Source organism: Capricornis sumatraensis, chromosome 13 (genome assembly GCF_032405125.1).
Source record: "Capricornis sumatraensis isolate serow.1 chromosome 13, serow.2, whole genome shotgun sequence".
NCBI classification, from domain to species: Eukaryota; Metazoa; Chordata; class Mammalia; order Artiodactyla; family Bovidae; genus Capricornis; species Capricornis sumatraensis.
Genome location: NC_091081.1, coordinates 53357510 through 53383481, shown reverse-complemented (window position 1 = coordinate 53383481; position 25972 = coordinate 53357510). Strand labels below are relative to the sequence as shown.

Genomic DNA, 25972 nt, shown 5'->3' with positions numbered 1-25972 from the left:
TTACAAATTAAATGGAATTAAGACCTAGACTCAAATAATTATAAACAGGTTTTTCAACTATATAAATTGTCAACCAGACATGGATATATGACATCTTTTCCTTGTGGTTGATATCTCTGTAATTTGTCCAGAAGACTTTTACCTTATCTTCCCCCTTCCCTCTTTCTCTCCTCCCATCCCACACTAAATGCTACTATTTCCCTGTCCTAGGGAAGAGTAGCATCTAAGTGAGGAAAAAGGTCCTCTCAAAAGCATATGACTGTAATATAAGAAATACTCCTGACTCTCCTTTCCAGCCGTGGTTCCCTCTACATTCTCATAGTACTCTGTACTTATGATAGCTTTCATTGTATAAGCTATGGTCACTTATCTGCTTATCAGTATTTCTACAGACTGAGCTCCAAGAAGCAGGAACAATGTCTTTTTCAATATTAAGGTCCTAGTGTCTAGCACAACATCTGCTTCCTTTGTTTTGTTGTTTTTTTCCTACTTTATTTTTATTGGAGTATAACTGCTTTCCAATGCTGTGTTAGTCTCTGCTCTACAATGAAGTGAATCAGCTGTACATATATCCCCTCCTTCTTAGATCTCCATCCCACCCCACTCTATCCCATACATGTAATCATAAGAGAGGACCAAGCTGAGCTCCCTGTGCTTTATAGCAAGTTCCCATTAGCTATCTATTTCATACATGGTAGTATATATATGTCAATCTCAGTCTCCCAATTTATCACATCCTGCCCCTGTGTCCATATATCTATTATCTACATCTACATCTCTATTCGTGCCCTGGAAATGGTTTCATCTGTACCATTTTTCTAGGTTCCACATATTTTCATTAATATATGATATTTGTTTTTCTCTTTCTGACTTACTTTACTCTGTATGACAGACTCTAGGTCCAATGGGATCTCTGCAATGACTTAATTTTGTTACTAATATTATGCTAGGTAGTGTTCCTTTGTATATATGCACTACATCTTCTTTATTCATTCAAATATCATTGGAAATTTAGGTTGTTTCCATGTCCTGACTATTGTAAAGAGAGTTACAATGAACATTGGGGTACATGTCTCCTTTTGAGTTATGGTTTTCTTAGGGTATGTCACCAATGTGAGTTTGCTGGCTCATATGGTAGTTCTATGTTTAGCTTTTTAAGGAATCTCCATACTTCTCTCCTTGGAAGAAAAGTTATGACCAACCTAGATAGCATATTCAAAAGCAGAGACATTGCCGACTAAGGTCCGTCTAGTCAAGGCTATGGTTTTTCCTGTGGTCATGTATGGATGTGAGAGTTGGACTGTGAAGAAGGCTGAGTACCGAAGAATAGATGTTTTTGAACTGTGGTGTTGGAGAAGACTCTTGAGAGTCCCTTGGACTGCAAGGAGATCCAACCAATCCGTTCTGAAGGAGATCAGCCCTGGGATTTCTTTGGAAGGAATGATGCTAAAACTGAAACTCCAGTACTTTGGCCACCTCCTGCGAAGAGTTGATTCATTGGAAAAGACTCTGATGCTGGGAGGGATTGAGGGTAGGAGGAGAAGGGGACAACAGAGGATGAGATGGCTGGATGGCATCACTGACTTGATGGACGTGAGTCTGAGTGAACTCTGGGTGTTGGTGATGGACAGGGAGGCCTGGCGTGCTGCGATTCAGGGGCTCACAAGGAGTTGGACACGACTGAGCGACTGAACTGAACTGAACTGATACTTCTCTCCACAGTGGCTGTATCAATTTACATTCGCATCAACAGTCCATGAGGGTTCCCTTTTCTCCACACCCTTTCCAGCATTTAGTGTTTGTAGATTTTTTGATGATGGCCATTCTGATCAGTGTGAGGTGATACCTCATTGTAGTTTTGATTTTCATTTCTCTAATAATTAGTGACGTTGAGCATTACATGTGCCTCCTGGCCATCTGTATGTCTTCTTGGAGAAATGTTTAGGTATTCCATCTATTTTTTAACTGGTTAGTTTGGTTTTGTGTGTGTGTGTGTGTGTGTGTGTGTGTGTGTGTGTGTGTTTGATTGAACTCTATAGTTGCTTGGGGGCTTCCCCAGAGGCCTGGGGTAAAGAAGCCACCTGCAGTGCAAAAGCTGCAGGAGACCTGGTTTCGATCCCTGGGACGGGAAGATCCACTGGTGGAGGGCATGGCAACTCACTCTAGTGTTCTTGCCTGAAGAATGCTGGAAGAATGGAAGAAGGAGCCTGATGGGCTACAGTTCATAGGATCACAAAGAGTCAGGCATGACTGAAGTGACTTAGCATGCATTCATGAGCTGTTTGTATATTTTGGAGATTAATCCTTTGCCCATTCCTTCATTTGCAAGTATTTTCTCCCATTCTTAGTGATCAAAAAATGTCAACTGACTTATTGGAAAACCTAATGAATAAGAAGCTTTTAGAACATGTTTTAGAAATGAAGGGCCTCCTCAACTAGCTCATCTTATTGAGGATCTTGAGTTCATCTTTGTAGACATGTAGACACAGAACATTAACTTTGTTCCTATGCCCAACATTGTCAGAACTCCAGCAATTCATTTACATTAACTAAGTCCAAGGTAAGCTCATTTAAAAGAAGGAACACTTTTATCTATTTACAATAGAGATGCCAACTTGGCTGTACATTCATGCTTTCAAAACATGGCATTTGCCCCTGCAGAGGTATCTACTGAAGAAGCCAGATTACTCAATAAAATCTGTACAGGAGAAATCAACTGTTTGGGTTTAGGGGCTTGAATCATTAACTGTTTGGGCTTAGGGGCTTGGGTCATTCTGATGAATCAAGTCTTTGAAGATAGATTAATAGGAGTCTTGTTACATTTCTCTGGTCTTATAGGGAATACAAGACAGACTATTTATTTTCTCTGAAGTTATTAGAAAAAGTTTCATCTGCTGTTAACATAACTCTTCAGACTATTATAAGCTTTCTTTTTAATTTCTGACATGGTTGCATAGTGTACACTGTTATGGAGCTTTATTTTTTTGCATGTAGCCCTTCAGTTTTTCAAATACCATTTTTTAAAGAGACTGTCTTTCCCCATTGTATATTCTTACCTCTTTTATCATAAATTAACTGACATGTAAGCGCAGATTTATTTGTGGATGTTCTAGTCTCTTTCATTGATCTCTGTATCTGTATGTGGGCCAGTGCCATACTGTTTTGACAACCATGGGTTTGTCATATATTTTGAAAACAGGGGGAACCATTGTTCTTCTTTCTCAAGGTAGCTTTGGTTATTTGGGGTCTTTTTTTGTTCCATACATGTTTTAGGATTATTCTAGTTCTGTGGGAAAATGCATTGAGTATTTTCACAGGTGCTGCTTTGGATCTGTAGATTGCCTTGGATAGTATAGTCATTTTGACAATATTGACTCTTCTACTCTAAGACCATCATATATCTTTCCATCTGTTTGTGTCAACTTCAGTTTCTTTTATCAGCATTTTTTAGTTTTCAGAGTATAAGTCTTGTTCCCTATATGTGTGTGTGCTAAGTTGCTTCAGTTGTGTCCAACTCTTTGCAACCCCATGGACGGTAGTTGTCTGGCACCCCTGTCCATGGGATTTTCCAGGCAAGAATACTGGAGCGGGTTGCCATGCCCTCCTCCAGGGAATCTTCCCAATCCAGAGATCAAACCCAAGTCTCCTGGACCTCCTGAATTGCAGATGGATTCCTTACCACTGAGCCACCAGGGAAACCTTTAACCTCCTTGGTATTTATTCTTCTTAATGTGATGGCAAATGGGATTGTTTTGTTAATATCTCTTTCTGATCTCTTTTGTTGGTATACAAAAATGAAACGTAAAAGATGATTTTTTGCAAAACTTCGTAATAGCAAAAAGTGAATATGGTATTACTGAATGTACATTAAAACAGTATAACCCATGGTATATATTGAAGTATATTCACAACCCAGGAAGTTGCACTATGTTTATTTTATATTCTTTATATACCTTCAGATTATATATATATATATACACACACATACATATACAAGAAGGGACTATGAACTGATATATATTTAATGATCAGTCTGAGCAATCACAGCAAATTAATACCAGAATTACTTTTAATTCAATCTTATTTGAAACAAGGTTGTTTGAATGAGGCACACTATTGAAATGTCAGGGATGAATTAGTGGAGATGGCTAGTTATGAGGTGAGAAGAAGTGGAGAAATTTTTCCTATGAAATTGAATGTGTACATCTTGTTGGCAAATATACCTGGGTTACCCTACTGATAGTCATAGTTTGTCTCTTTTTCCTCTAAAGTCATTTAGTCATAATGGGAAGTCACTATGGGAAAGAAGTTAGAAACATCTACTCCTGCCACATGGCTATTTCGCTTCCAGTTCACACTTCTGAACTCATGGAGAGTCTCTCATTTCAGACGATGTAGAAAGAGGAAGGGAAAAAATCTCTCCACATTGCCTGCATACCTGTTAGTTTTGCATGTTACAATGGCAAAAACTGGAAATAGACTCCCATAATCTTCAAGTACAGACCTGATGGAAAATGGAGGGGGAGGAATATTCCAGTGGGAAGAACTTTAAATAATGCATCTGCTTCTTCACTTTGCTTAGATGGCCATAGGTACAGATCTACACTACTTCAATGTCAGTAGTCAGAGACTTTAAAAGGACATCAGTGGTGAAGATGGCTTGAGGGATATCATGCAAATATTTCAGCAACTTAATTTTCCTCTAACCAAGCTGATCTGAATATTACCTCTGCTGAATCAGTTCAGTTTATTTGCTCAGCCGTATCAGACTCTTTGCAACCCAATGGACTGCAGCACGCCAGGCCTCCCTGTCCTTCACCAACTCCTAGAACTTGCTCAAAATCACGCCCAGCAAGTCAGTGATGCCATCCAAGCATCTCGTCCTCTGTCATCCCCTCCTAAGCCTGCCAGGATTAGGGTATTTTTCCAATGAGTTGGTTCTTTGCATAAGGTAGCCAAAATATTGGAGTTTCAGCTTCAGCATCAGTCTTTCCAATGAATATTCAGGACTGATTTCCTTTAAGATGGAATGGTTGGTTCTTCTATCAGTCCAAGGGACTCTCAAGAGTCTTCTCCAACACCACAGTTCAAAAGCATCAATGCTTCAGTGCTCAACTTTCTTCACAGTCCAACTCTCACATCCATACATGACTACTGGAAAAACCATAACTTTGACTAGATGGAACTTTGTCAGCAAAGTCTGTGCTTCCTGATAAGCTGTCTAGGTTGGTCATAGCTTTTCTTCCAAAGAGCATATGTCTTTAATTTCATGGCTGCAGTCATCATCTGCAGTGATTTTGGAGCCCAAGAAAATAAAGTCTGTCACTATTTCCATCGTTTCCCCATCTATTTCCCATGAAATGATGGAACCAGATGCCATGATCTTAGTTTTTTGAATGTTGAGTTCTAAGCCAGCTTTTTCACTCTCCTCTTTCCCTTTTGTCAAGAGATTCTTTAGATCCTCTTCACTTTCTGCCATAAGGGTGATATCATCTGTGTATTTGATATTATTGATATCTCTCCCAGCAATCTTGGCTCTAGATTGTGGTTCATCCAGCCCAACATTTCACATGATGTACTCTGCATAGAAGTTAAATAAGCAGGGTGACAATATACAGCCTTGACATACTCCTTTCCCAATTTGGAACCAGTCTGTTGTTCCATGTCCGGTTCTAACTGTTGCTTCTTGACCTGCATAGAGATTTCTCAGGAGGCAGGTAAGGTGGTCTGCTGAATGTTCAACCAGAAAATAGGCAGACATTAATAAGCCTCCAACAGGGTACTACACCCTCACAGTATCACCAGACTTCTTGCTAGCTGGTGAATTGCAGTAGCTTCCTTCCATCATAGGAGGTGCAGGAGTTTTCACTCATTAAAAATAGAACCATATTCTGTTAAGTGCATTTGCTTTCCCCAGTTAAAATCTTCTGCCAATACCATCTTTGTAGATTTGTGGAATGCCCTAGTTATTGGTGTAACAGTTCACATTGCATTGTTTCTGATAAAGGTGTTTGTTTTACTGGTAAATATCCAAGGGATTCACTGTCTTCACCAGAAGAAACAAACATGATATAACTGTGAAAGAGTTTATATTCCATTTAAACCTTATTTCCAAGGTGATATCCTAGGCAGCACGTAATATAATATAAATAAATGTTATTAATTGGTGACTTTCCTCTCATCAGAATTCTCAGCCTGTGAACCAAGCGATAGAGAATGGAAGTGACTGACTTTTAACTTAAGCACTTAACGTCTCCTCTAATGGGCTAGACAGGTACATTTTTCTCTTCTCATGCCTTCAGTTTTGTGCTCTGTTGATTTAAATGTTGTAGGTCTCAAGCTCTATTGAATCAAATGAAGTACTTCTATTCAGTCATTTTGGACTCATATTTCTTAATCATCAAAAAAAGGTGTATTGTTGTATTTCCTAGGTGACTGATACTCATTATCTAGGAGAGTTAGGATTGCTGCTATAAGGAATGAAGAGAAATGTGTCTGTTTTCCAGGTGACTATCTAGGTACCTTTTTAGTACTTTTAAAACTAATGGCCATAATTAATAGGAGAGTTCTGAAAGCCAATACCACTACAATAGAGACGCTTCAAGAATACAAGGTTGAGATATTCCCCCAGTTATACAACCAAGACCAGAATTTGAGTGAGTATGGAAAAAGCAAATTTTAACTTTCCCATGACCAGTTTCAATAACGCTACTATACAAACTAGGCATATTTTTCTTTGTTTGATTATTTATATATTTTTATATTTTAATTGGTTTCTCCCCTGTTCCATCTCCTATTATTTCTTGTAAGTTTGACGAAATACTAGTAGCTGTGTTACAGAATGTCAAAGGAGGAAATTTAATGAACTGGAAGGGGAGCGATCTTTAACCAACCAAAGACGGGTACAGAGACTGAATGACAAAACTTGGATTTCCCACCATCTGGAGAGTGGAAGAACCGAATTCCTTTGTAAGAGGGTTGCTGCCATCATGTTTGATCATGATGCTGTTTTTATAGGTATTTGAAAGGATAGGAGGATGTTACATATGCTGAACTGACAAATATATGGACTGTACAAATGTGTTGCATGTTGTTGATTCATCATCATTTTTAGCCCTTAAACTGACATGGAAACTACATCTTGATTTTCTTGTTAGGAGAGTTCTGGGTTTGATCACCACAAGAAGTAAACATGTAATTTTTGTAATGTGGAAAAGAAGAGGCCCTATTCTTCTCTGACAACTGTGGCCAGACATTTGTGAAGTTTGCAGAGAAGGTCTGCATCAGAATTCTCTGATGAAAAACCTACTTCAATATCAAAGGTACCTTAAGTCATTGGTGGCATTTTTATATTTGTAGCCTCCTGAACAAGACATTAGGTTGTGCTTTAAGGTCCAGGAAGAGGGCCATACCCTAATCTATAAAACCTGTGGATATATTACCTCATATGGTACAGAAATTAAGGTTTCAGGTGGAATTAAGTGTACAGACATTCAGATGGGTAGATTATACTGACTTATTCTTGTGGGTCAAATCTAACCACTGCTGCTGCTAAATCGTTTCAGTCGTGTCTGACTCTATGCGACCCCATAGACTGACTATGCAGCCCACCAGGCTCCACCGTCCCTGGGATTCTCCAAGTAAGAACACTGGAGTGGGTTACCATTTCCTTCTCCAATACATGAAAGTGAAAAGTGAAAGTGAAGTCTCTCAGTCATGTCCAACTCTTAGCGACCCCATGGACTGCAGCCTACCAGGCTCCTCCATCCATGAGATTTTCCAGGCAGGAGTACTGGAGTGGGGTGCCATTGCCTTGAGCCTTTAAAATCAGAGAACATTTCCTGGCTAGGTTAGAGAGAAGCGAGGACAGAAGAAGGATCAGAGAGATACATGCAACTTGAAATTCCAGGATTTGAAAATATTGGACACACTATTAAATAAATGATATTGAAATAGTTAGATATTTGCTCTTATAAGTCAAGTCATGTGACTGTGAAAACTACCAAATAAGCCTGATAAGTGAGTAGTTTCCTAACAAATGAAATATCATGGGGAACATTGCCTTTAGTGACATCATTTTCCAACATGATAAAAATATACAATTCTGAATTGTATGCACATTTTTTCCCTTTTAAATATGAGGTAATTATACTTTTGGAAAACTAAGCTCATACTTAAAGTACAGAGAGCTTCCCTGGTGATCCAGTGGAAGCCTGGACCAAGAATCAGCCTTGCAGTGCATCAGGCACCAGTTCGATCCCTGGTCCAGGAAGATTTCACATGACAGGGAGCAACTAAGCCTATGCCCCACAACAGCTGAGTCCCTGGTTTAGAACCCAGGAACCCTAACTAATGAGCTCAAGTGCTACAACTGTTGGAGCCTGCAGACCTAGAGCCTGTGCTCCCCAACAAGAGGAGTCACTACAGTGAGAAGCCCTCACACCACAATGAAGAGTAGCTGCCACCAGCTGCAACTACAGAAAGCCCACATGCCAGATGCCAGCAATGAAGACCCATTGCAGCCATAAAATAAAATAAATAAGTAAATAAATCCTTTTAAAAAATAAAGTGCAAAAATATTTTATATATAGATATAATTACTCTCTAGACTCAGGAAACATGGAAAAGAAATCAAAAGAAATATAAAATAAAAATACATTTTAGTATGTTAATGTTGAAGCAAATCATACCACTTATTTAAGTAAAATCATAGAAATAAGACAGCTGTAAATGCAGACCCATATACATATATATGTATATTATATATGTTTTTACTAGAAGGAAAACTTCCATTAATGACTTTTCTATCAGTGATTTATGTTTTTGAACATTATAAAAACCCCATTACTCAACACAATATTGCAGCAACCCTCTCTTGAATTACCTCATAGTGGCATATATAGAAAATCAAATGAATATTTAATGTACAACAGTTCATTTCTCCTTAATGGGATTAAGAGCTAGGCTTATCCAGTGTGGAAAAGAGTATGGAGTTTCCTTGGGACACTGAAAATAGAATCACCATATAATCCAGCAGTCCTGCTCCTGGGCCAAAGCTAAAATTCAAAAAGACATATGCACCCCTCTGTTCATAGCAGCACTATTCACAATAGTCAACGCATGGAAACAACTCAAATGTCAACTGACAGAGGAATGGATACAGAAGATTTGGTACATATATGCTATAGGATACTACTCAGTCATACAAAAGAATGAAATAATTTTATTTAAAGCAACATGGATGCACCTAGAGATTATCATACCAAGTTAAATGAGTCAGAAAAAGACAAATATCATACAATATCACTTATACATGGAATCTAAAGTATCACACAAATCAACCTATCTGTGAAATAGAAGCAGAATCACAGATATAGAGAAGAAACTGGTGGTTGCCAAAGGGGAAACGTTTTGGGGAGAGATTGAGCAGGAGTTTGAAGTTAGCAGATGTACGCTTTTACATATAGCATGGATAAACAACAAGGTCCTACTGTATAGCACAGAAAGAACTATATTCAATATCAATGATAAACCATAATGCAAAGGATATATATATATAATGCATATGTGTATATGTATAACTGAATCACATTGCTATACAGAAATAATTAACAAAACATTGTGAATCAACTATATTTCAATTTTAAAAAAGAGCTAGGCTCAGAAATTGCTTATTTTCCACTACATGAGTGTTTATCTGAGTATGGATATAGATCATTTCTCTTTGTGTGAGATTTCTCTCTATCTCTCTGGAAGTCCTTCACCCATCCTTCCCTCTGTACTACATGACATTAGCATCCCACCCTAGGCAACAGTAGCACCCTCAGCAAGGACCCCCTTCCTTTCAAGTTTGTGTAGCTAAAAATTGGGAATTAGTTCTTGCCTTTCCTTTCCTTCTAAAATGCTTTTACTCTGCTCTCAGAAGATTCTGAACTCACAAGAATGTAAGCATTTACAACATGAGCCTTGTTCATTTATCTACTTTCTTAAACTGGACATAGCACCACCATCGAACAAGCTATGTCTTTGTCAATTTTTTGTTCCTAAACCCTTACACAATACCTGGCTCATAATATAGACACTCAATAAATTTTTGTTCCATTACTGGAAAATTGAACAGATGGAACCATTTAAGAAGCCATGGACGGAATGACCTTGACCACAGAGGAAGTGACCTTCCTCAGGTAAAATTTCCTCAGTCCTTGCCCAGGATCTGCTGTTCCTTTTCATGAACGCAAAGTTTAATTTGTTTTTATGCCCAACATTGATGGCACTTATGTACTTGGTTCACATTAATCAAGCCAAACAAAACAAAATAAAACTTTATTTTAAACACAGGACTGATATAGATAGGCAAACATGGCTGTACATTCATGCTCTGAAGATGGGAACTTTTGTCCCTGCAGAGGACTCTCCAAAGGAAGTTGAATCTCATGGACATGAAACCTGGGCAAGTAAACAATTGAACCCACGGGCTAGTATCATTAAGCTAGGATAATCTGATGTAATCTTATTTCCTTAATGATCAGTTTATAAAAGTATGACATTTCTCTCTTGCCTATTTAGAACAGGAGACATACTGATTTCTTTTTTCAAAATTATTCTATGTACAGTCTCATCTTCTATTAACACAATCCTTCAAACTTCTATAGGCTTTCTTTTCATTTTTGGCAAATCTTAATGAATTATATATTGTATACCTTTGGGGTGGTGGAACTTTGCAAAATTTTAGGATGACCTCCCGAAATAGAGATCTGCTGTATATAAGTTGTTTATCATTGAGTTTGAGTCTTTTGCTAATGTCACTAATCTTATATGATCAAAGCGTCTACTAAATCAGCAAAAGTTTCTTGACAACTAACAATTGGTGAGACACTCCATTGTGCTTTCTTTTTCTTTTTACATTCTCCTAGTGTTAGACTTCAATGATATTGATACAGTCTCCTCTAAAGAACTTGAATAATTTTCACATTATGAACTCTTGACTGAAGACCTCAGCATTTTTGTCATATGTAGCCTAGGGGAGGCCTTATTTTCTTTCGTTTTACTCATTTAGGCAAAATATTGTTTTACAAAGTTATTCAGACGATCTCTTTTCAATCTCACACTTTTCAGTGTTTGTGACATGCAGATAGATTTGTTACAGTCCACATTTCATCTTCTTATAGTATATCCTATCAAAATTTTATAGAATTTGCACACAGGGAAATCCACTCTTTCTTGTATACAGATCTATGGATGTTGACAAATGCATAGAGTCATATCCCTAGCACATTCCCAAATGGCTCAAGTGGTAAAAAATCTGCCTGCAGTTCAAGAGACACAAGAAATTCAGGTTTGATCCCTGGGTCGGAAAGATCCCCTGGAGGAGGGCACAGCAGCCTACTTCAGTATTCTTACATGGAAAATCCTATGGACAGAAGAGCCTGGTGGGCTACAGTCCAGAGGATTGCAAAGAGTCAGACATGGCTGAGCATGCACACGTGTGTCCCCTGCACCATAGTATCACATATAACAATTCTGTCACAGAAATATTTACCCCTTTCTACTATGCTTTGGTAATCAACCTTTTCTCCAGACCCAGTTACTGGCAATGACAGATGTGGTTTTCATCCCATATTTTTGTCTTTTCTATAATTTCATATGAAAAGTATTACACCCTATGTTTCTCTTGAATTTTTGTTGTTTCACAAAATGCACTTGACCCTTTTTTGTTTCCTGAATCAATAATTTGTTCCTTTTTATGATCGACTAGATTTCCATTATGATAAACTATGCACTCTAGTTTATCTATTCACCTGTGCAGCAACTTCTGCATTGTTTTCCATTTTTAGTTTATTTTATGTGTGTGTGTGTTAGTTACTCAGTTGTGTCTGACTCTTTGTGACCCCATGGACATAGCCCACCAGGCTCCTCTGTCCATGGAATCCTCCAGGCAAGAATACTGGAGTGGGTTGCAATATCCTTCTTCAGGGATCTTCTGGATCCATGGATTAGAAGCCAGGTCTTCTGCATGGGCAAGGAGATTCTTTACCACCTGAGCACCCAGGGAAGCCCTTATACCCATTTTTAATTTGGTGTATTGTTTTCTAAATCTTAAGTTTTATGAATTCCTTATGCATTATAGATATAAGACCTACAGTAGCTATGTTATTTGCAGATATTTTCTATTAGTGACTTTCCTTTTTATTCTCTTAATAGTGCCTTTTGCTGAGCAAGAATTTTAATTTTGGTAAATCTCTGTCTGTCTACCTATCTACATACATGTGCTTTTTTCTGTTTGTTTAGATTGTGCTTTCAGTGTTATATCTCAAAACATCACTAAAATCAAGATCATGGAGACTTTTTTCCTGTGTTTTCTTCTGAAAGTTTTAGTTGTGCAGTTTATATGTATGTCAATAATCCATTTTGAGCCATTTTTTATACAAACTGTGAGGCATACAGGATTCATATTTTTGCATATGGATATCCATTTACTCTAAGCAACATTTCTTAAAAATACTCCAATTGAATTACCTTTGCATCTTTGTCAAAAATAAATTGACAGTGTTTGTATCGTCTATTTCTCAGTTCTCTATTCTGTTCCATTGACATATCCTTTCATCAATACTATTCTGTCTTGATTACTCTAACTTTGTAATGTCTTGAAATCAACTAGTCTTCCAACTTCATTCTTTTTTGGCGGGGGCGGGGGCATTTGTTTCAACTCTTTGAGTTCCTTTGCCTTTCCATATAAATTTTGTAATCCATATAAATTTTGAGCAATGTAAACATGGCTCATCCACATTTGCAAGAAGCTTGTTTTGAGACAAACTTAGGCTGCATTGACTGAATCTATGTTTCAAATTTAGGAGAATTTACATCTTGACTAATATTGAGTCTTAGGCTCAATAAACATATAGCTTATTATCGATGACTTGGATTCATACTTCTGGTGATTGCTTCAGGGTTATAACATACATACATGGTTAACTTATCCCAGTCAGCTTCCAAGTGATTTTTGTACCATGTCATGTATAGTATAAGCATCTTAATATATTTCCATTTTCCCCTTCTAAGCATAATATATTTACCCTGCATATAAGTTATGAACCTCATAACATTTTCACCATTTTTGTTCAAATAGCTAGTTATCTTTTCAGAGTTTTACATTTTAAGGAAAAAAGTCATGTGTGTTTGTCCATGCAACTGCCATTTTCTGTGTTCTTCCCTCCTTTCTGCAGATCCACGTTTCCATAAGATTTGTTGTTTCTTCTGCCTAAGCATCCTTTAACATTTCTAGCACTGTGGCTCTGCAGGTGACCAATTCTTTCAGCTTGGATATGTCTGAATGATTCTTTATTTTATTTCTTTAAAAATATTTTAGATTATTATTTATTTAGATTATTATTTACTCTAGGTTATTATTTTTTATTTAAAGGTATTGCACTATTGTGTGTGTGTGTGTGAGAAGAAATCAGCTTACCTTCATTTATTTTTTACATAATAAGTATTTAAGCCTCTCTGATACTAAGGTTTTACCTTAATCATTGGTTTTGAATTATTTAATTATGATATGCCATGGTGTAGTTTTCTTCATGGTTATTTTATACAGAGCTCATTCATCTTGTTGGATGTATGAGTTATCAGTTCAGTTCAGTCACTCAGTCATGTCTGACACTTTGTGACCCCATGAATCACAGCACGCCAGGCCTCCCTGTCCATCACCAACACCTGGAGTTCACCCAAACTCATGTTCATCAAGTAGATGATGCCATCCAGCCATCTCATCCTCTGTCGTCCCCTTCTCCCTCTGCCCCCAATTCCCCCCAGCATTAGGGTCCTTTCCCATGACTCAACTCTTCGCATGAGGTGGCCAAAGTACTGGAGTTTCAGCTTCAGCATCAGTCCCAAGACTGAAATCCTTTAGGATAGACTGGTTGGATCTCCTTGCAGTCCAAGGGATTCTTAAAAGTCTTCTCCAACACCACAGTTCAAAAGCAACACAGTTCTTTGGAGCTCAGCTTTCCTCACAGTCCAACTCTCACATCCATACATGACCACTGGAAGAACTATAGCCTTGACTAGACTGACCTTTGTTGGCAAAGTAATATCTCTGCTTTTCAATATGCTATCTAGGCAGGTCATAACTTTGCTTTCAAGGAGTAAGCATCTTTTAATTTCATGGCTGCAATCACCATCTGCAGCGATTTTGGAGCCCCCAAAAAATAAAGTCTGACACTGTTTCCACTGTTTCCCCATCTATTTCCCATGAAGTGATGGGACCAGATACCAGGATCTTAGCTTTCTGAATGTTGAGGTTTAAGCCAACTTTTCACTCTCCTCTTTCACTTTCATCAAGAGGCTTTTTAGTTCCTCTTCACTTTCTGCCATAAGTGTGGTGTCATCTGCATATCTGAGGTTATTGATATTTTCCCCAGCAATCTTGATTCCAGCTTGTGCTTCATCCAGCCCAGTGCTTCTCATGATGTATTCTGTATAGAAGTTAAATAAGCAGGGTGACAATATATAGCCTTGATGTACTCCTTTTCCTATTTGGAACCAGTCTGTTTTTCCATGTCTAGTTCTAATTGATGCTTCCTGACCTGCATATAGGTTTCTCAAGAGGCAGGTTAGGTGGTCTGGTATTCCCATCTCTTTCAGAATTTTCCACAGTTTATTGTGATCCATAAAGTCAAAGGCTTTGGCATAGTCAATAAAGCAGAAATAGATGTTTTTCTGAAACTCTCTTGCTTTTTCGATGATCCAGCAGATGTTGGCCATTTGATCTCTGGTTCCTCTGCCTTTTCTAAAACCAGCTTGAACATCTGGAAGTTCACGGTTCAAGTACTGCTGAAGCCTGGCATGGAGAATTTTGAGCATTACTTTATCAGCGTGTGGGATAAGTGCAATTATGCGATAGTTTGATTATTTTTGGCATTGCCTTTCTTTTGGATTGGAATGAAAACTGACCTTTTCCAGTCCTGTGGCCACTGCTGAGTTTTCCAAATTTGCTGGCATATTGAGGGCAGCACTTTCACAGCATTATCTTTCAGGATTTGAAACAGCTCAACTGGAATTCCATCACCTCCACTACCTTTGTTCGTGGTGATGCTTTCTAAGGCCCACTTGACTTCACATTCCAGGATGTCTGGCTCTAGGTGAGTGATCACACCATCGTGATTATCTGGGTCATGAAGATTTTTTTTGTACAGTTCTCTGTATTCTTGCCAACTTTTCTTAATATCGTCTGCTTCTGTTCGGTCCATACCATTTCTGTCCTTTATCGAGCCCATCCTTGCATGAAATGTTCCCTTGGTATCTCTAATTTTCTTGAAGAGATCTCTAGTCTTTCCCATTCTGTTGTTTTCCTCTATTTCTTTGCATTGATCACTGAGGAAGGCTTTTTTATCTCTCCTTGCTATTCTTTGGAACTCTGCATTCATATGCTTATATCTTTCCTTTTCTCCTTTGCTTTTCACTTCTCTTCTTTTCACAGCTATTTGTAAGGCCTCCCCAGACAGCCATTTTGCTTTTTTGCATTTCTTTTCCATGGGGATGATCTGGATCCCTGTTTCCTGTACAGTGTCACTAACCTTCATCTATAGTTTATCAGGCATTCTCTCTAACAGATCTTGTCCCTTAAATCTATTTCTTACTTCCACTGTATAATCGTAAGGAATTTGATTTATGTCATACTGAATTGTCTAGTGGTTTCCCCCACTTTCTTCAATTTAAGTCTGAATTTGGCAATAAGGAGTTCATGATCTGAGCCACAGTCAGGTCCTGGTCTTGTTTTTGCTGACTGTATAGAGCTTCTCCATCTTTGGCTGCAAAGAATATAATCAATCTGATTTCGGTGTTGACCATCTGGTGATGTCCATGTGTAGAGTCTTCTCTTGTGTTGTTGGAAGAGGGTGTTTGCTATGACCAGTGCGTTCTCTTGGCAAAACTCTATTAGCCCTTGCCCTGCTTCATTCTGCATTCCAAGGCCAAATTTGCCTGTTACTCCGGGTGCTTCTTGACTTCCTACTCTTGCATTCCAGTCTCCTATAATGAAAATGACATCATTTTTGGGTGTTAGTTCTAAAAGGTCTTGTAGGTCTTCATAGAACCATTCAACTTCAGCTTCTTCAGTGTTACTGGTTGGGGGATAGGCTTGGATTATTGTGGTAGTGAATGGTTTGCTTTGGAAACAAACAGAGATCATTTTGCCGTTTTCGAAATTGCATCCAAGTACTGCATTTTGGACTCTTTTGTTGACCATGATTGCTACTCCATTTCTTCTAAGGGATTCCTGCCCACTGTAGTAGATATAATGGTCATCTGAGTTAAATTCACCCATTCCAGTCCATTTTAGTTTGCTGATTCTTAGAATGTCGACGTTTACTTTAGAAAATTTTCAGCCACTATTTCTAAAATAGTTTTATCTTGCCCCTTCTTCTGGGACTAATATCACATATATTTTATGGTAATTGGAGTTCACCCACAGCTCACTGATGTCTTGTTCATTTTTTAATTATTTTTTTCTTTGTTCCTTGTAGGCTCTTTTGTTATTATTGTTATGTCTTCAAGTTTACTAATCTTCCTTCAGCACTAATTGGTTGTTAATATCACCTGTTGTTTATCTAATTGGTTGTATATTTGTCATCTCATACATGGCAGTTTTTATCTCTAGGAGTTTGATTTGAGTATTTTTTATTTTGTTTCTATGTTTCATATTATAGTATGATGTCATAGAAAGATACTTGGGCTTTGTTCTTGATTTCTGAAATAAAGACACTAACATCCTTGGAATTTCTTAAGTGATACATGATAAGATTCTCTTTCATTCTAATACAATGTTTCTTGGAGACTTCAATAGCTTTAGGATGGGGATGGTTAGCAGAAAGTCCTAGTTCTGATTGGAAACTGAGAACTTTCAGTCCTATCCTCAACCTCCAAGGATGGGAGATTAAATTAACTGCTATTGGCCAGTAATTTCATCAATAAATTCTATGCACTCAAATCCCTCCAAAAAGTCCTAAATGAGTTCCCAGCTCAGTGAAAACATAGAAGTACTGGGAAAGGTATAAGCACAGAAAGGACATGGGAACTCTACTTCCCTCACCCTGCCTTTTGTGTATCTTTCCATTGTTACTTCCTGAGCTTTATTCTTTATAACAGACCTATGCTGCTGCTGCTGCTGCTGCTGCTGCTAAGTCGCTTCAGTCATTTCCGACTCTGTGTGACCCCATAGACAGCAGCTCACCAGGCTCCCCTGTCCTGGGATTCTCCAGGCAAGAACACTGTTGTGGGGTGCCTTTTCCTTCTCCAGTGCATGAAAGTGAAAAGTGAAGGTAAAGTTGCTCAGTCGTGTCTGACTTAGCGACCCCATGGACTGCAGCCTACCATGCTCCTACGTCCATGGGATTTTCCAGGCGAGTACTGGAGTGGGGTGCCATAGTAAATAAAGCACCTTCCCGAATTCTGCAAGCCATTCTAACTAATTATTGGGCCTGATAGAGGTAGATTGTGGAAACACCTCCAACTTCATAGTCAAGTTAAACAGAAGAGTGAGTAACCTAGGGGTCTGATCTTATGACTGGCATCTGATCTGAGAAGTTTTGTGGGACCGAGCTCTTAAACCAATAGAGTCTTCAGTTAACTCTGGGTAGTTAGTGTCAAAATTGAATTACATTATAGAATACTCAGTTGAAGAATTGATTGGTATGAGAAAAAAACCTACATATTTGGTATCAGAAGTGTTGTGAATAAAATAGATGACATAGCCAATAAATCATTGCCAAATACAATGTCATGAAGTTTTGCCAAACATTTTCTTCTAAGAATTTTATTTTAAGCTCTTACTTTTAGATCTTTGCTCCATTTTGAGTTAATTTTTGTAAATGGTGTAAGGATCCACCTTTATTCTTTTGCATGTGGGTATCCAATTTTCCACATACAAGGATTTGAAAAGAGTGTCTTTTTCCCATTGAATAATCTTAGAAACCTTGCTGAAGATCATTTGACCATAAATGTTCATTTGGGGTTTTTGTTTTGTTCCATTCATCTATGTGTCTTTTATATTAGTGTCATGCTGTTTTGATTATTATAGCTTTATAATAAGGCTTGAAATCAGGAAGTATAAGGGCTCTAACTTGGTTCTTTTGTTGAGATTGTTTTGGATAGTCAATGTCCTTTCAGATTCCAGATGAATTTTAGGATGGATTTTTCTGTTTTTGCACTAAATGCCATTGGGATTTTACAGATCATTTTGGATAGTTTTGACATCTTCACAATAGTAAGTCTTCCAATTCATGAATAGAAATTTTTCCATTTATTTGCCTCTTCTTTAATTTATTTCAGGCACTTTTTATTGTTTTCAGTATACAAGTCTTTAGCTTCTTTCAGTTAACTTTAGGTTGTATTGTGGTAAAGAACCTGCCTGCCGAGGGAGGAGATATAAGAGACATGGGTTTGATCCCTGGGTTGGAAAGATCCCCTGGAGTAGAAATGGCCACCTACTCCAGTATTCTTGTCTGGAAAATTCCATGGACAGAAGGCCGGCAGGCTACAGTCCATGGGGCCATGAAGAGTCAGACTTGACTAAGTGACTGAGGACAATAATATAAGTATTTTATTCTTTTGGATAGTATTGTAAGTAATTTTCTTTTCTGATTGCTTATTGTAACTGCACAGAAACATCTCATTTTTGTGTCTTGGTTTTATATCCTATGACTTTGCTGAACTTGTTTATTAGTTCTATCAGCTATTTTGTGGAAATCTGTGGATTCTTTCTCTTATTCCACATATGAGATTATATCATCAAAGAATGGAGATAATTTTATTTCTTCCTTTCCAATTTGGATACTGTTTATCTATTTATTTGTTTCCTAATTACTCTTGATAGAATTCCCAGGTCCATGTGGCAAAATGGAGCATTCTTTCTTGTTCCTTTATGTATTATAATCTTTGACTGGATAATAGACATACTTTTATTTCTCCCCTTTATGCTATTATTGTTATAGATTCTACTTTCACATGTTTTAAATGCTGCAATATTAAAATAGTTATTTTTAAGTCAATAATATCTTAAAGACTTAAATAATATTAAGAAAAAAATCTCATATTTATATATGTAGTTATTATGTTTGGTAGTCTTCTGGTATCATTTTATTCTATTCAAAGAACATCCTTTAATAATTCCATGTAGTGAGTATCTATTTATGATGTATTGATTTAGAATTTGTATGCTTTAAAAAGTCTTTAGGTAGATTTCATTTTTTGAAAAACATTTTTTGTGAGTATGGAAGCAGGTCTTTTTTTTTTTCTTTTAAGTGATTTACAGATGCTGCTCTCTTGCTTTTACTGTTTCCAGTGACTTTTTAGTAGTGGCAGATTTTAAAATTTTCTCTTTATGATTGAATTTGATATTTATAATTTGATTATAATGTGCCTTGGCAGTTATAGTCTTTATTTTTTGTTGAGTTTCTTAGACTGGGTTTATACATTCAATAAAATTTATTTCTCTTAATTTCAGTTCTTATTTGATAATTCTAATTATTTTCCATTCTGTGTTGATTTTATTTGTTGCTCTTTCTCCCAATATTGGTCATGTTTTACTAATTTTGGCCTGCTGAAAATTTTTTATTGCATGCCAGATGTCTAAAATTTTTGTTACTGTATTTTAGGTTAAGTAATAATGTATATATTAAATTAAATGTAAAAGTTTTTTTTTTTTTAATTTTCAAGTCTTGTTCCTGAAGATACATTAGACAATACAAGAGCAATACTAACTGAAGGGTAAGACTTCCGTGTACGCTACACAAAGCTCTACATTTTAGACACAACCATAATTTCTATCCCTATGTAAGCACCAAGCAATATGCCTAAATCTTTTTTGGCCCTGTTTTTATAATCTCTAAAATAGTGACAGGAATCTTTAAAATAGTGATAATAGAATAATTGTAAAATTACATGAAACAATAATTTTAAAAAGCCTAACAAGTAATCAGAAGTAAAGAAATGCTAGTTCTCATTCCTCCCTACCACTAAGCTATCAAGTCAACAAAAAAGTACATTACAAACTGTACTGGATCATAGAGAAGCTTTAAGTTTCATCTTCTAATCTGTCCTAAGGGGAAAAATATGGTTTTATCCTCTTGGCAGAGTTGGGTTTAGTGTCACCTGGGAGATATCTCTTACATAGAAATGGAAGTATTGAAGAGTGAGATCACCAAGAGGGGGACATAGGCAGTTCTGTCACAACAACATCTAACATCTATTTAGGAATAAGACAGCAGTGAGAGAATCCTAAAATATGGACATGAGGCTGAAGCCTCATCCTTATACTTCTGAGACTAAGACAAATCTAAACAGTGAATTCAATGAAGTTAAGGGACTTAAAATTAACATACAAAATTCAGTAGCATCTCTATTCACTAACAACAAAATTTTTTAAATAATAAATAAAAGATCCAATCCCATTTATAACAGTACAATAAAAAATGAAAATGCATAGAAGTAAATTTAGCCTAGATTTCTACTCTGAAAATTGTAAGACATTGATGAACATAATCAAAGAACAAATAAATAAATGGAGAGATACCCTATGTTCATGGAGTGGAAGAAATGATGCTGTCAAAATGTTGATACTTAAATAAACCACCTATAAATTCAATGCAAACCCTATCAAGATTCCAATGGTATTTTTAAACAGAAGTAGGAAAAAGCATTCCTAAAATTTGTATGGAACCATGAAAGATGCAGAATAGTCAAAAAAGACCTGAGAAAGAGTAACAAAGTAGAAGGTATCACACTTCCTGATTTCAAGCTATACTCTAAATCTATAATCATCAAAACTTTACGATACTGACACAAAAACAGAAAAATAGACCAGTGGAACAGAATAGGGAGTCCAGAAATAAGCCCAAGCATAGTCACTCAGCTAAGATCAGACAAGGGAGCCAAGAATACTCAATGCAAAAAAGGCAATGTCTTCAATAAATAGTATTGGGATAACTGAATAAATTTGAGTGAAAGGATGAAACTGGACCCATATCTTACAAACTTATAAAAATTAACTCAAATTGAATCAAAGACTTAAATGTAATACTTGAAAACGTGAAACTCCTTGAAGAAAATTCTAAAAAAATATAGGAACAAAGCACACTGATATGAGTTTTGTCAATACTATTTTGAAATGATACAGAAAGCACAGGAAACAAATTCAAAAATAAACAAGCAAGACAACATCAAACTAAAACACAGAAGCAATCAGTAAATTGAGAAGACAGTGTACATAATGGGAAAAAAATATTTGCAATCCATGTATCTGATAAGTGACTAATATTCAAAATATAAAAACAACTCATATAATTCAGAAAAAAAGATAGCCATTTCTGCAAAGAAGATGCACAAAAGATCAACAGGTACATAAATAAAAGCTCATTATTGCTATTATTAGGAAAATGCAAATGAAAAGCAAAATGAGTTATCACCTCACACTATTAGAATATGAACTGTCAAAAAGACAAGAGAAAACAAATGGTGGCTTGAATACGAACAAAATGACACTCTTGTGCACTGTAGGGAGCAGGGATGGTAAACTGGTGCAGCCACTAGAGAAAACATTATGAAAGGACTTCAAAAAATAAAAAATAGAGCTACCATATGATCCAACAATTCTACTTCCAGAAGTATATCCAAAGGGAAACAAAAACACTAGTGAAAAGATATCTGCAACCCCAATTTCATAGCAGCGGTGTTTACAATAGCCAAGACAGGGAAATCTAAATGTCCATGGAAGGATAAAAGGATAACGAAGTTCTGGTAAATACATACGATGGAATATTATTCAACCTTAAAGTGCAAAGAAATGCAAACATTTGCTACCACATGGATAGAAGACCTTTAAGGCATTATGCTAAGTGAAATAAAGCAGAGAAAGACAAATACTGTATGATCTCACTTATATCCAAAATCTGAAAGAAAAAAAAATACTGGTAGAAAAAGTATTCATAGTTCTCATAGAGAGAGTTCCAGAAAAACCTCTACTACTGCTTTACTGACTACATCAAAACCTTTGACTGTGTGGATCACAACAAACTGGAAAATTTGTAAAGAGTTGGGAACACCAGACCACTTTACCTGCTTCCTGAGAAATCTGTATGCAGGTCACGAAGCAATAGTTAGAACCGGACATGGATCAACAGACTGGTTTCAAATTGGGAAAAGAGTACGTCAGGGCTGTATATTATCACCCGCTTATTTAACTTGTATGCAGAGTACATCATGCGAAATGCCAGATTGAATGAAGCACAAGCTGGAATCAAGATTACTAGAAGAAATATCAATAACCCTAGATACACAAATGTTACCACTCTTATGTCAGAAAGTGAAGAGGATCTAAAGAGCCTCTTGAGGAAAGGGAAAGAGGAGAGTGAAAAAGCTGGCTTAGAACTCAACATTCAGAAGACTAAGATCATGACATCTGGTCTCATCACTTCATGGGAAATAGATGGGGAAACAATGGAAATAGTGACAGACTTTATATTTTGGGCTCCAAAATCACTGCAGATGGTGACTGAAGCCATGAATAAAAGACACTTGCTCCTTGGAAGAAAAGATATGACAAACTTAGCACATCGAAAAGAAGAGACATTACTTCACCAACAAAGGTCCAACTAGTTAAAGCTATGGTTTTTCCAGTAGTCACTTGTGAATGTGAGAGTTGGACTATAAAGAAAGCTGAGTGCTGAAGAACTGATGCTTTTGAACTGTGGTGTTGGAGAAGACTCTTGAGAGTCCCTTGGACTGAAAGGAGATCAAACCAGTCAATCCCAAAGGAAATCAGTTCTGAATATTCATTGGAAGAACTGATGCTGAAGTTGAAACTCCAATACTTTGGCCACCTGATGTAAAGAACTGACTCATTGGAAAAGACCCTGACACTGGGAAAGATTGAAGGCAGGAGGAGAAGGGGATGACAGAAGATTAGGTGGTTGGATGGCATCCCCAACTCAATGGACATGAGTTTGAGCAAGCTCCAGGAGTTGGTGATAGACATGGAAGCCTGGCATGCTGCAGCTCATAGGGTTGGAAAGAGTTGGTCATGACAGCAACTGAACTGACCAACTGTAGAAAAGGAGCTCATACTTGTGGTTACCAGATGAGGCAGTTGGGAGGATAGAGAACAGAAGGAAACTGGACAGAAAGTACAAACTTCCAGTTACAAGATAAGTATGAGGGATGTAATGTACAACAAGATAACTATAGCTAACAGTGCTATATAATATATTAAAAAATTGTGAAGACAGTAAATCCTAACAGTTCTCATCACAAGAAAAATGTTTTCCCTTTTTGTCTTTCTTTTCTTTTTATTGTATTTAGGTGGGAAGATGGATAGCTGAAACTATTGTGATAATCATTTTACAATACGTGTAAATCAAACTATAACGGTGTATGCTTAAGTTTAGGCAAACATGTATGCCAATTGTTTCCCAATAAAACTGGAAAACAATGAAAGTGTTTGGGTTAAATTTAATACAATATTTTAGAAAAACTGACAATGTTTATGTAATTTAAGCCATAGGAAATAATTGCCTATGAGCAAAAAATGATCTGTGCAAATGATTTATTTGAAGTGTTTTGCAATAGCCTTTAACAGTTTTAATCACTAAATCTATATTGGCAGACGCTCATCTATTTGCTCATTAATTCAGGTTCTAGTTGGTCAGTGTATTACCTGCTCAGATATTCATCACTCTCTAGTTGGCCCAAGGACTACCTCCCGTCTGCTATATAACTTGCTTTTGTTTGAGACTTAGGCTTAAGTACAACAGGCAGTTAGAGGATGTGGTCTTCTTTGCTGATCCCCACTTTTCTCTTTCTGAGCTTTTCTTCTGTGGGATTGGCCCCAGATCCAGGGTCAACCACCCATGAAAATGACAACTACCCACCTTTTTGGGACCAAACTGATGGAGACATAGCAGAATTTCCGGTGGAGAATAACAAGATAATTGTTGATCCCTGGAAATATATGGATCGACTAAGAATATATAAGATCCTTATAACAGAATCAAACAAATATTTTGCTTCATTTGGAAAAAATGATACAGGCAATGTATTTTGGGCATTGACTTTACTTCATGGAAGGCTATTTAAATCAGGTATGCACATTTGAATTATTCCCTAGGAAAATTGCTTTTCTCTTTCTTTGATACTAGGAGTAGCATTGCAGCTAATCTATTTAAGTGTTACTGTCTGAATGCTCATGCATTCAGTCAATATAACCAATAGAGTCAATATAATCGTTTATCTTTAAGTACTCAGGCTTTCATAATATCTAATCAAATACTTCTTTTAATTAGTAAAGTTATTTGTCACACCTTTGCTTTACATTTCATAGACTTCCTGGTTTAAACATTAATTCCTGCAGCCTTTAAAATAAATTCCTGTAAACTGAAAAAGCTTATTGTTTGAAGAAGAAATATTCCCTTCTAGATGAAAAAAAATCTTGTTTTTTACAAACGCTGTGAGGCTTCTCAGATAAATGTGACACTATAAATAACTCTGTTTCATGGGGTGAGCTTTTTATAGGAAATAAGACAGAATTTCTTTTAGCTATGAAATCCAGAGTGAGGTTTCACATAAACTAAGGTAAGGAACATATTTTCCCTTAAAAGCCTGGGCTTTGCCTCATAAATATTAGTGGAAAGAGTAATAAGATATAGCCCTCACTGCACAGTCTCTTTCCTGTTAGTTGTTAGGTTCAGGCAGGAAAAAAGGGCTGAAAACAGGGAGGAACTGGTCCAGAACGCAGCACTCTCTACCTGCACTTAAACAAGTAGGATGGGGAGTCAAGTGTGATGCTCAAAACTCAGCATCCTCTCTGAGAAAGGGAGAAAGCTTCTCTCCTTTCTGCCTCAGTTGGGGTGAATTTTTCCATCTGTATTGTGCTCTCACTAGTTCTTCAATCAGTTGTCTTATTACTGAGATTCTGGAACTGAATCAGCTTCCCATTCTCATGAAATGCTTTTTTAAATTGTCTTCTTTGGATGTTACTAGATGGAGTCTGGAATGAACCAAGGACTAGAAAGTGGTGCCTTCATTAGAAAAAAAGAAAAAACACCTTTGCACATTTGAATTATTGCAATGAAGTCTTTATTGATTTAGGAAGAAAAGAAGGACCCATAGAGACTGCCTTGTGAAACACTCTGCAGGTCCAGCTTAGTCAAGAAGGTGTTGGTAAAGAAAATAAATATGGTATAAAGAAAATAATAAAGAAAAATTAAAAAAAAACAGAAAAAAATGTAAGAAAGGGTCTGTACAGGCTCGAATTTCTGAGAAGCTTTGAGCTTTCAAAGTGAATGAAATGCTGTTCATATGAATACACCATATCATTAGCAGGAATAACCCTCTTCTTACTCTTTGGAAGGGAGCATATGAGTGTTTTTCTTTCTTATGACTTTCTATTCAAGGTTTAACTCTTTTCACCTGCCCTGTTTACTCTGTAGATAGATTTTCAGAGCCTCCCAATAGTTCACGGTGTGCTTATGAGTCTGGAGTCTCTAGCTGCATATCTATCAACAGTGGCTGGGGAGGTAAGTGTTACATTTCACCATGCTTTTTTACTGATCTGTGGTTCTGGGCCTTGCTACCTCTGCTTTTCTATGGGAAGGCTAAGTTTGGTTAAATCTCAATATTTCCTTTGTAAATATATACAATTTTCTGTGCAATCTCCCAGGAGATGATCAATTAAAAAAAAAAACATGAATGATAACTCTGCTATGGTGATATCTAAATTAAAGAGACATTGTCATTTTGTGTCAGAGATGTGGGCATGTGCTCAGTCGTGTCCAACTCTTTGAGACCTCATGGACTGTAGCCCACCAGGCTTCTCTGTCCAAGCAAGAATACTGGAACGGATTTCCATTTCCTACTCCAGGGGATCTTCTTGACCCAGGGATTGAACCCCCATCTCTTGCCATCTCTTGCATTTGCTGGTGGA

At 37.0% G+C, this 25972-nt stretch overlaps 1 protein-coding gene across 1 annotated transcript in view; it reads left to right on the top strand.

The window, feature by feature from the left end:
- THEMIS (thymocyte selection associated) overlaps positions 1-25972 on the top strand; it is a 341081-nt gene that overhangs the window by 227998 nt on the left and 87111 nt on the right. The window contains exon 6 of the mRNA XM_068984949.1: positions 25443-25565. Within this exon, the coding sequence (XP_068841050.1) occupies positions 25443-25565 (123 nt within the window). The remainder of the gene's footprint in view (positions 1-25442; positions 25566-25972) is intronic.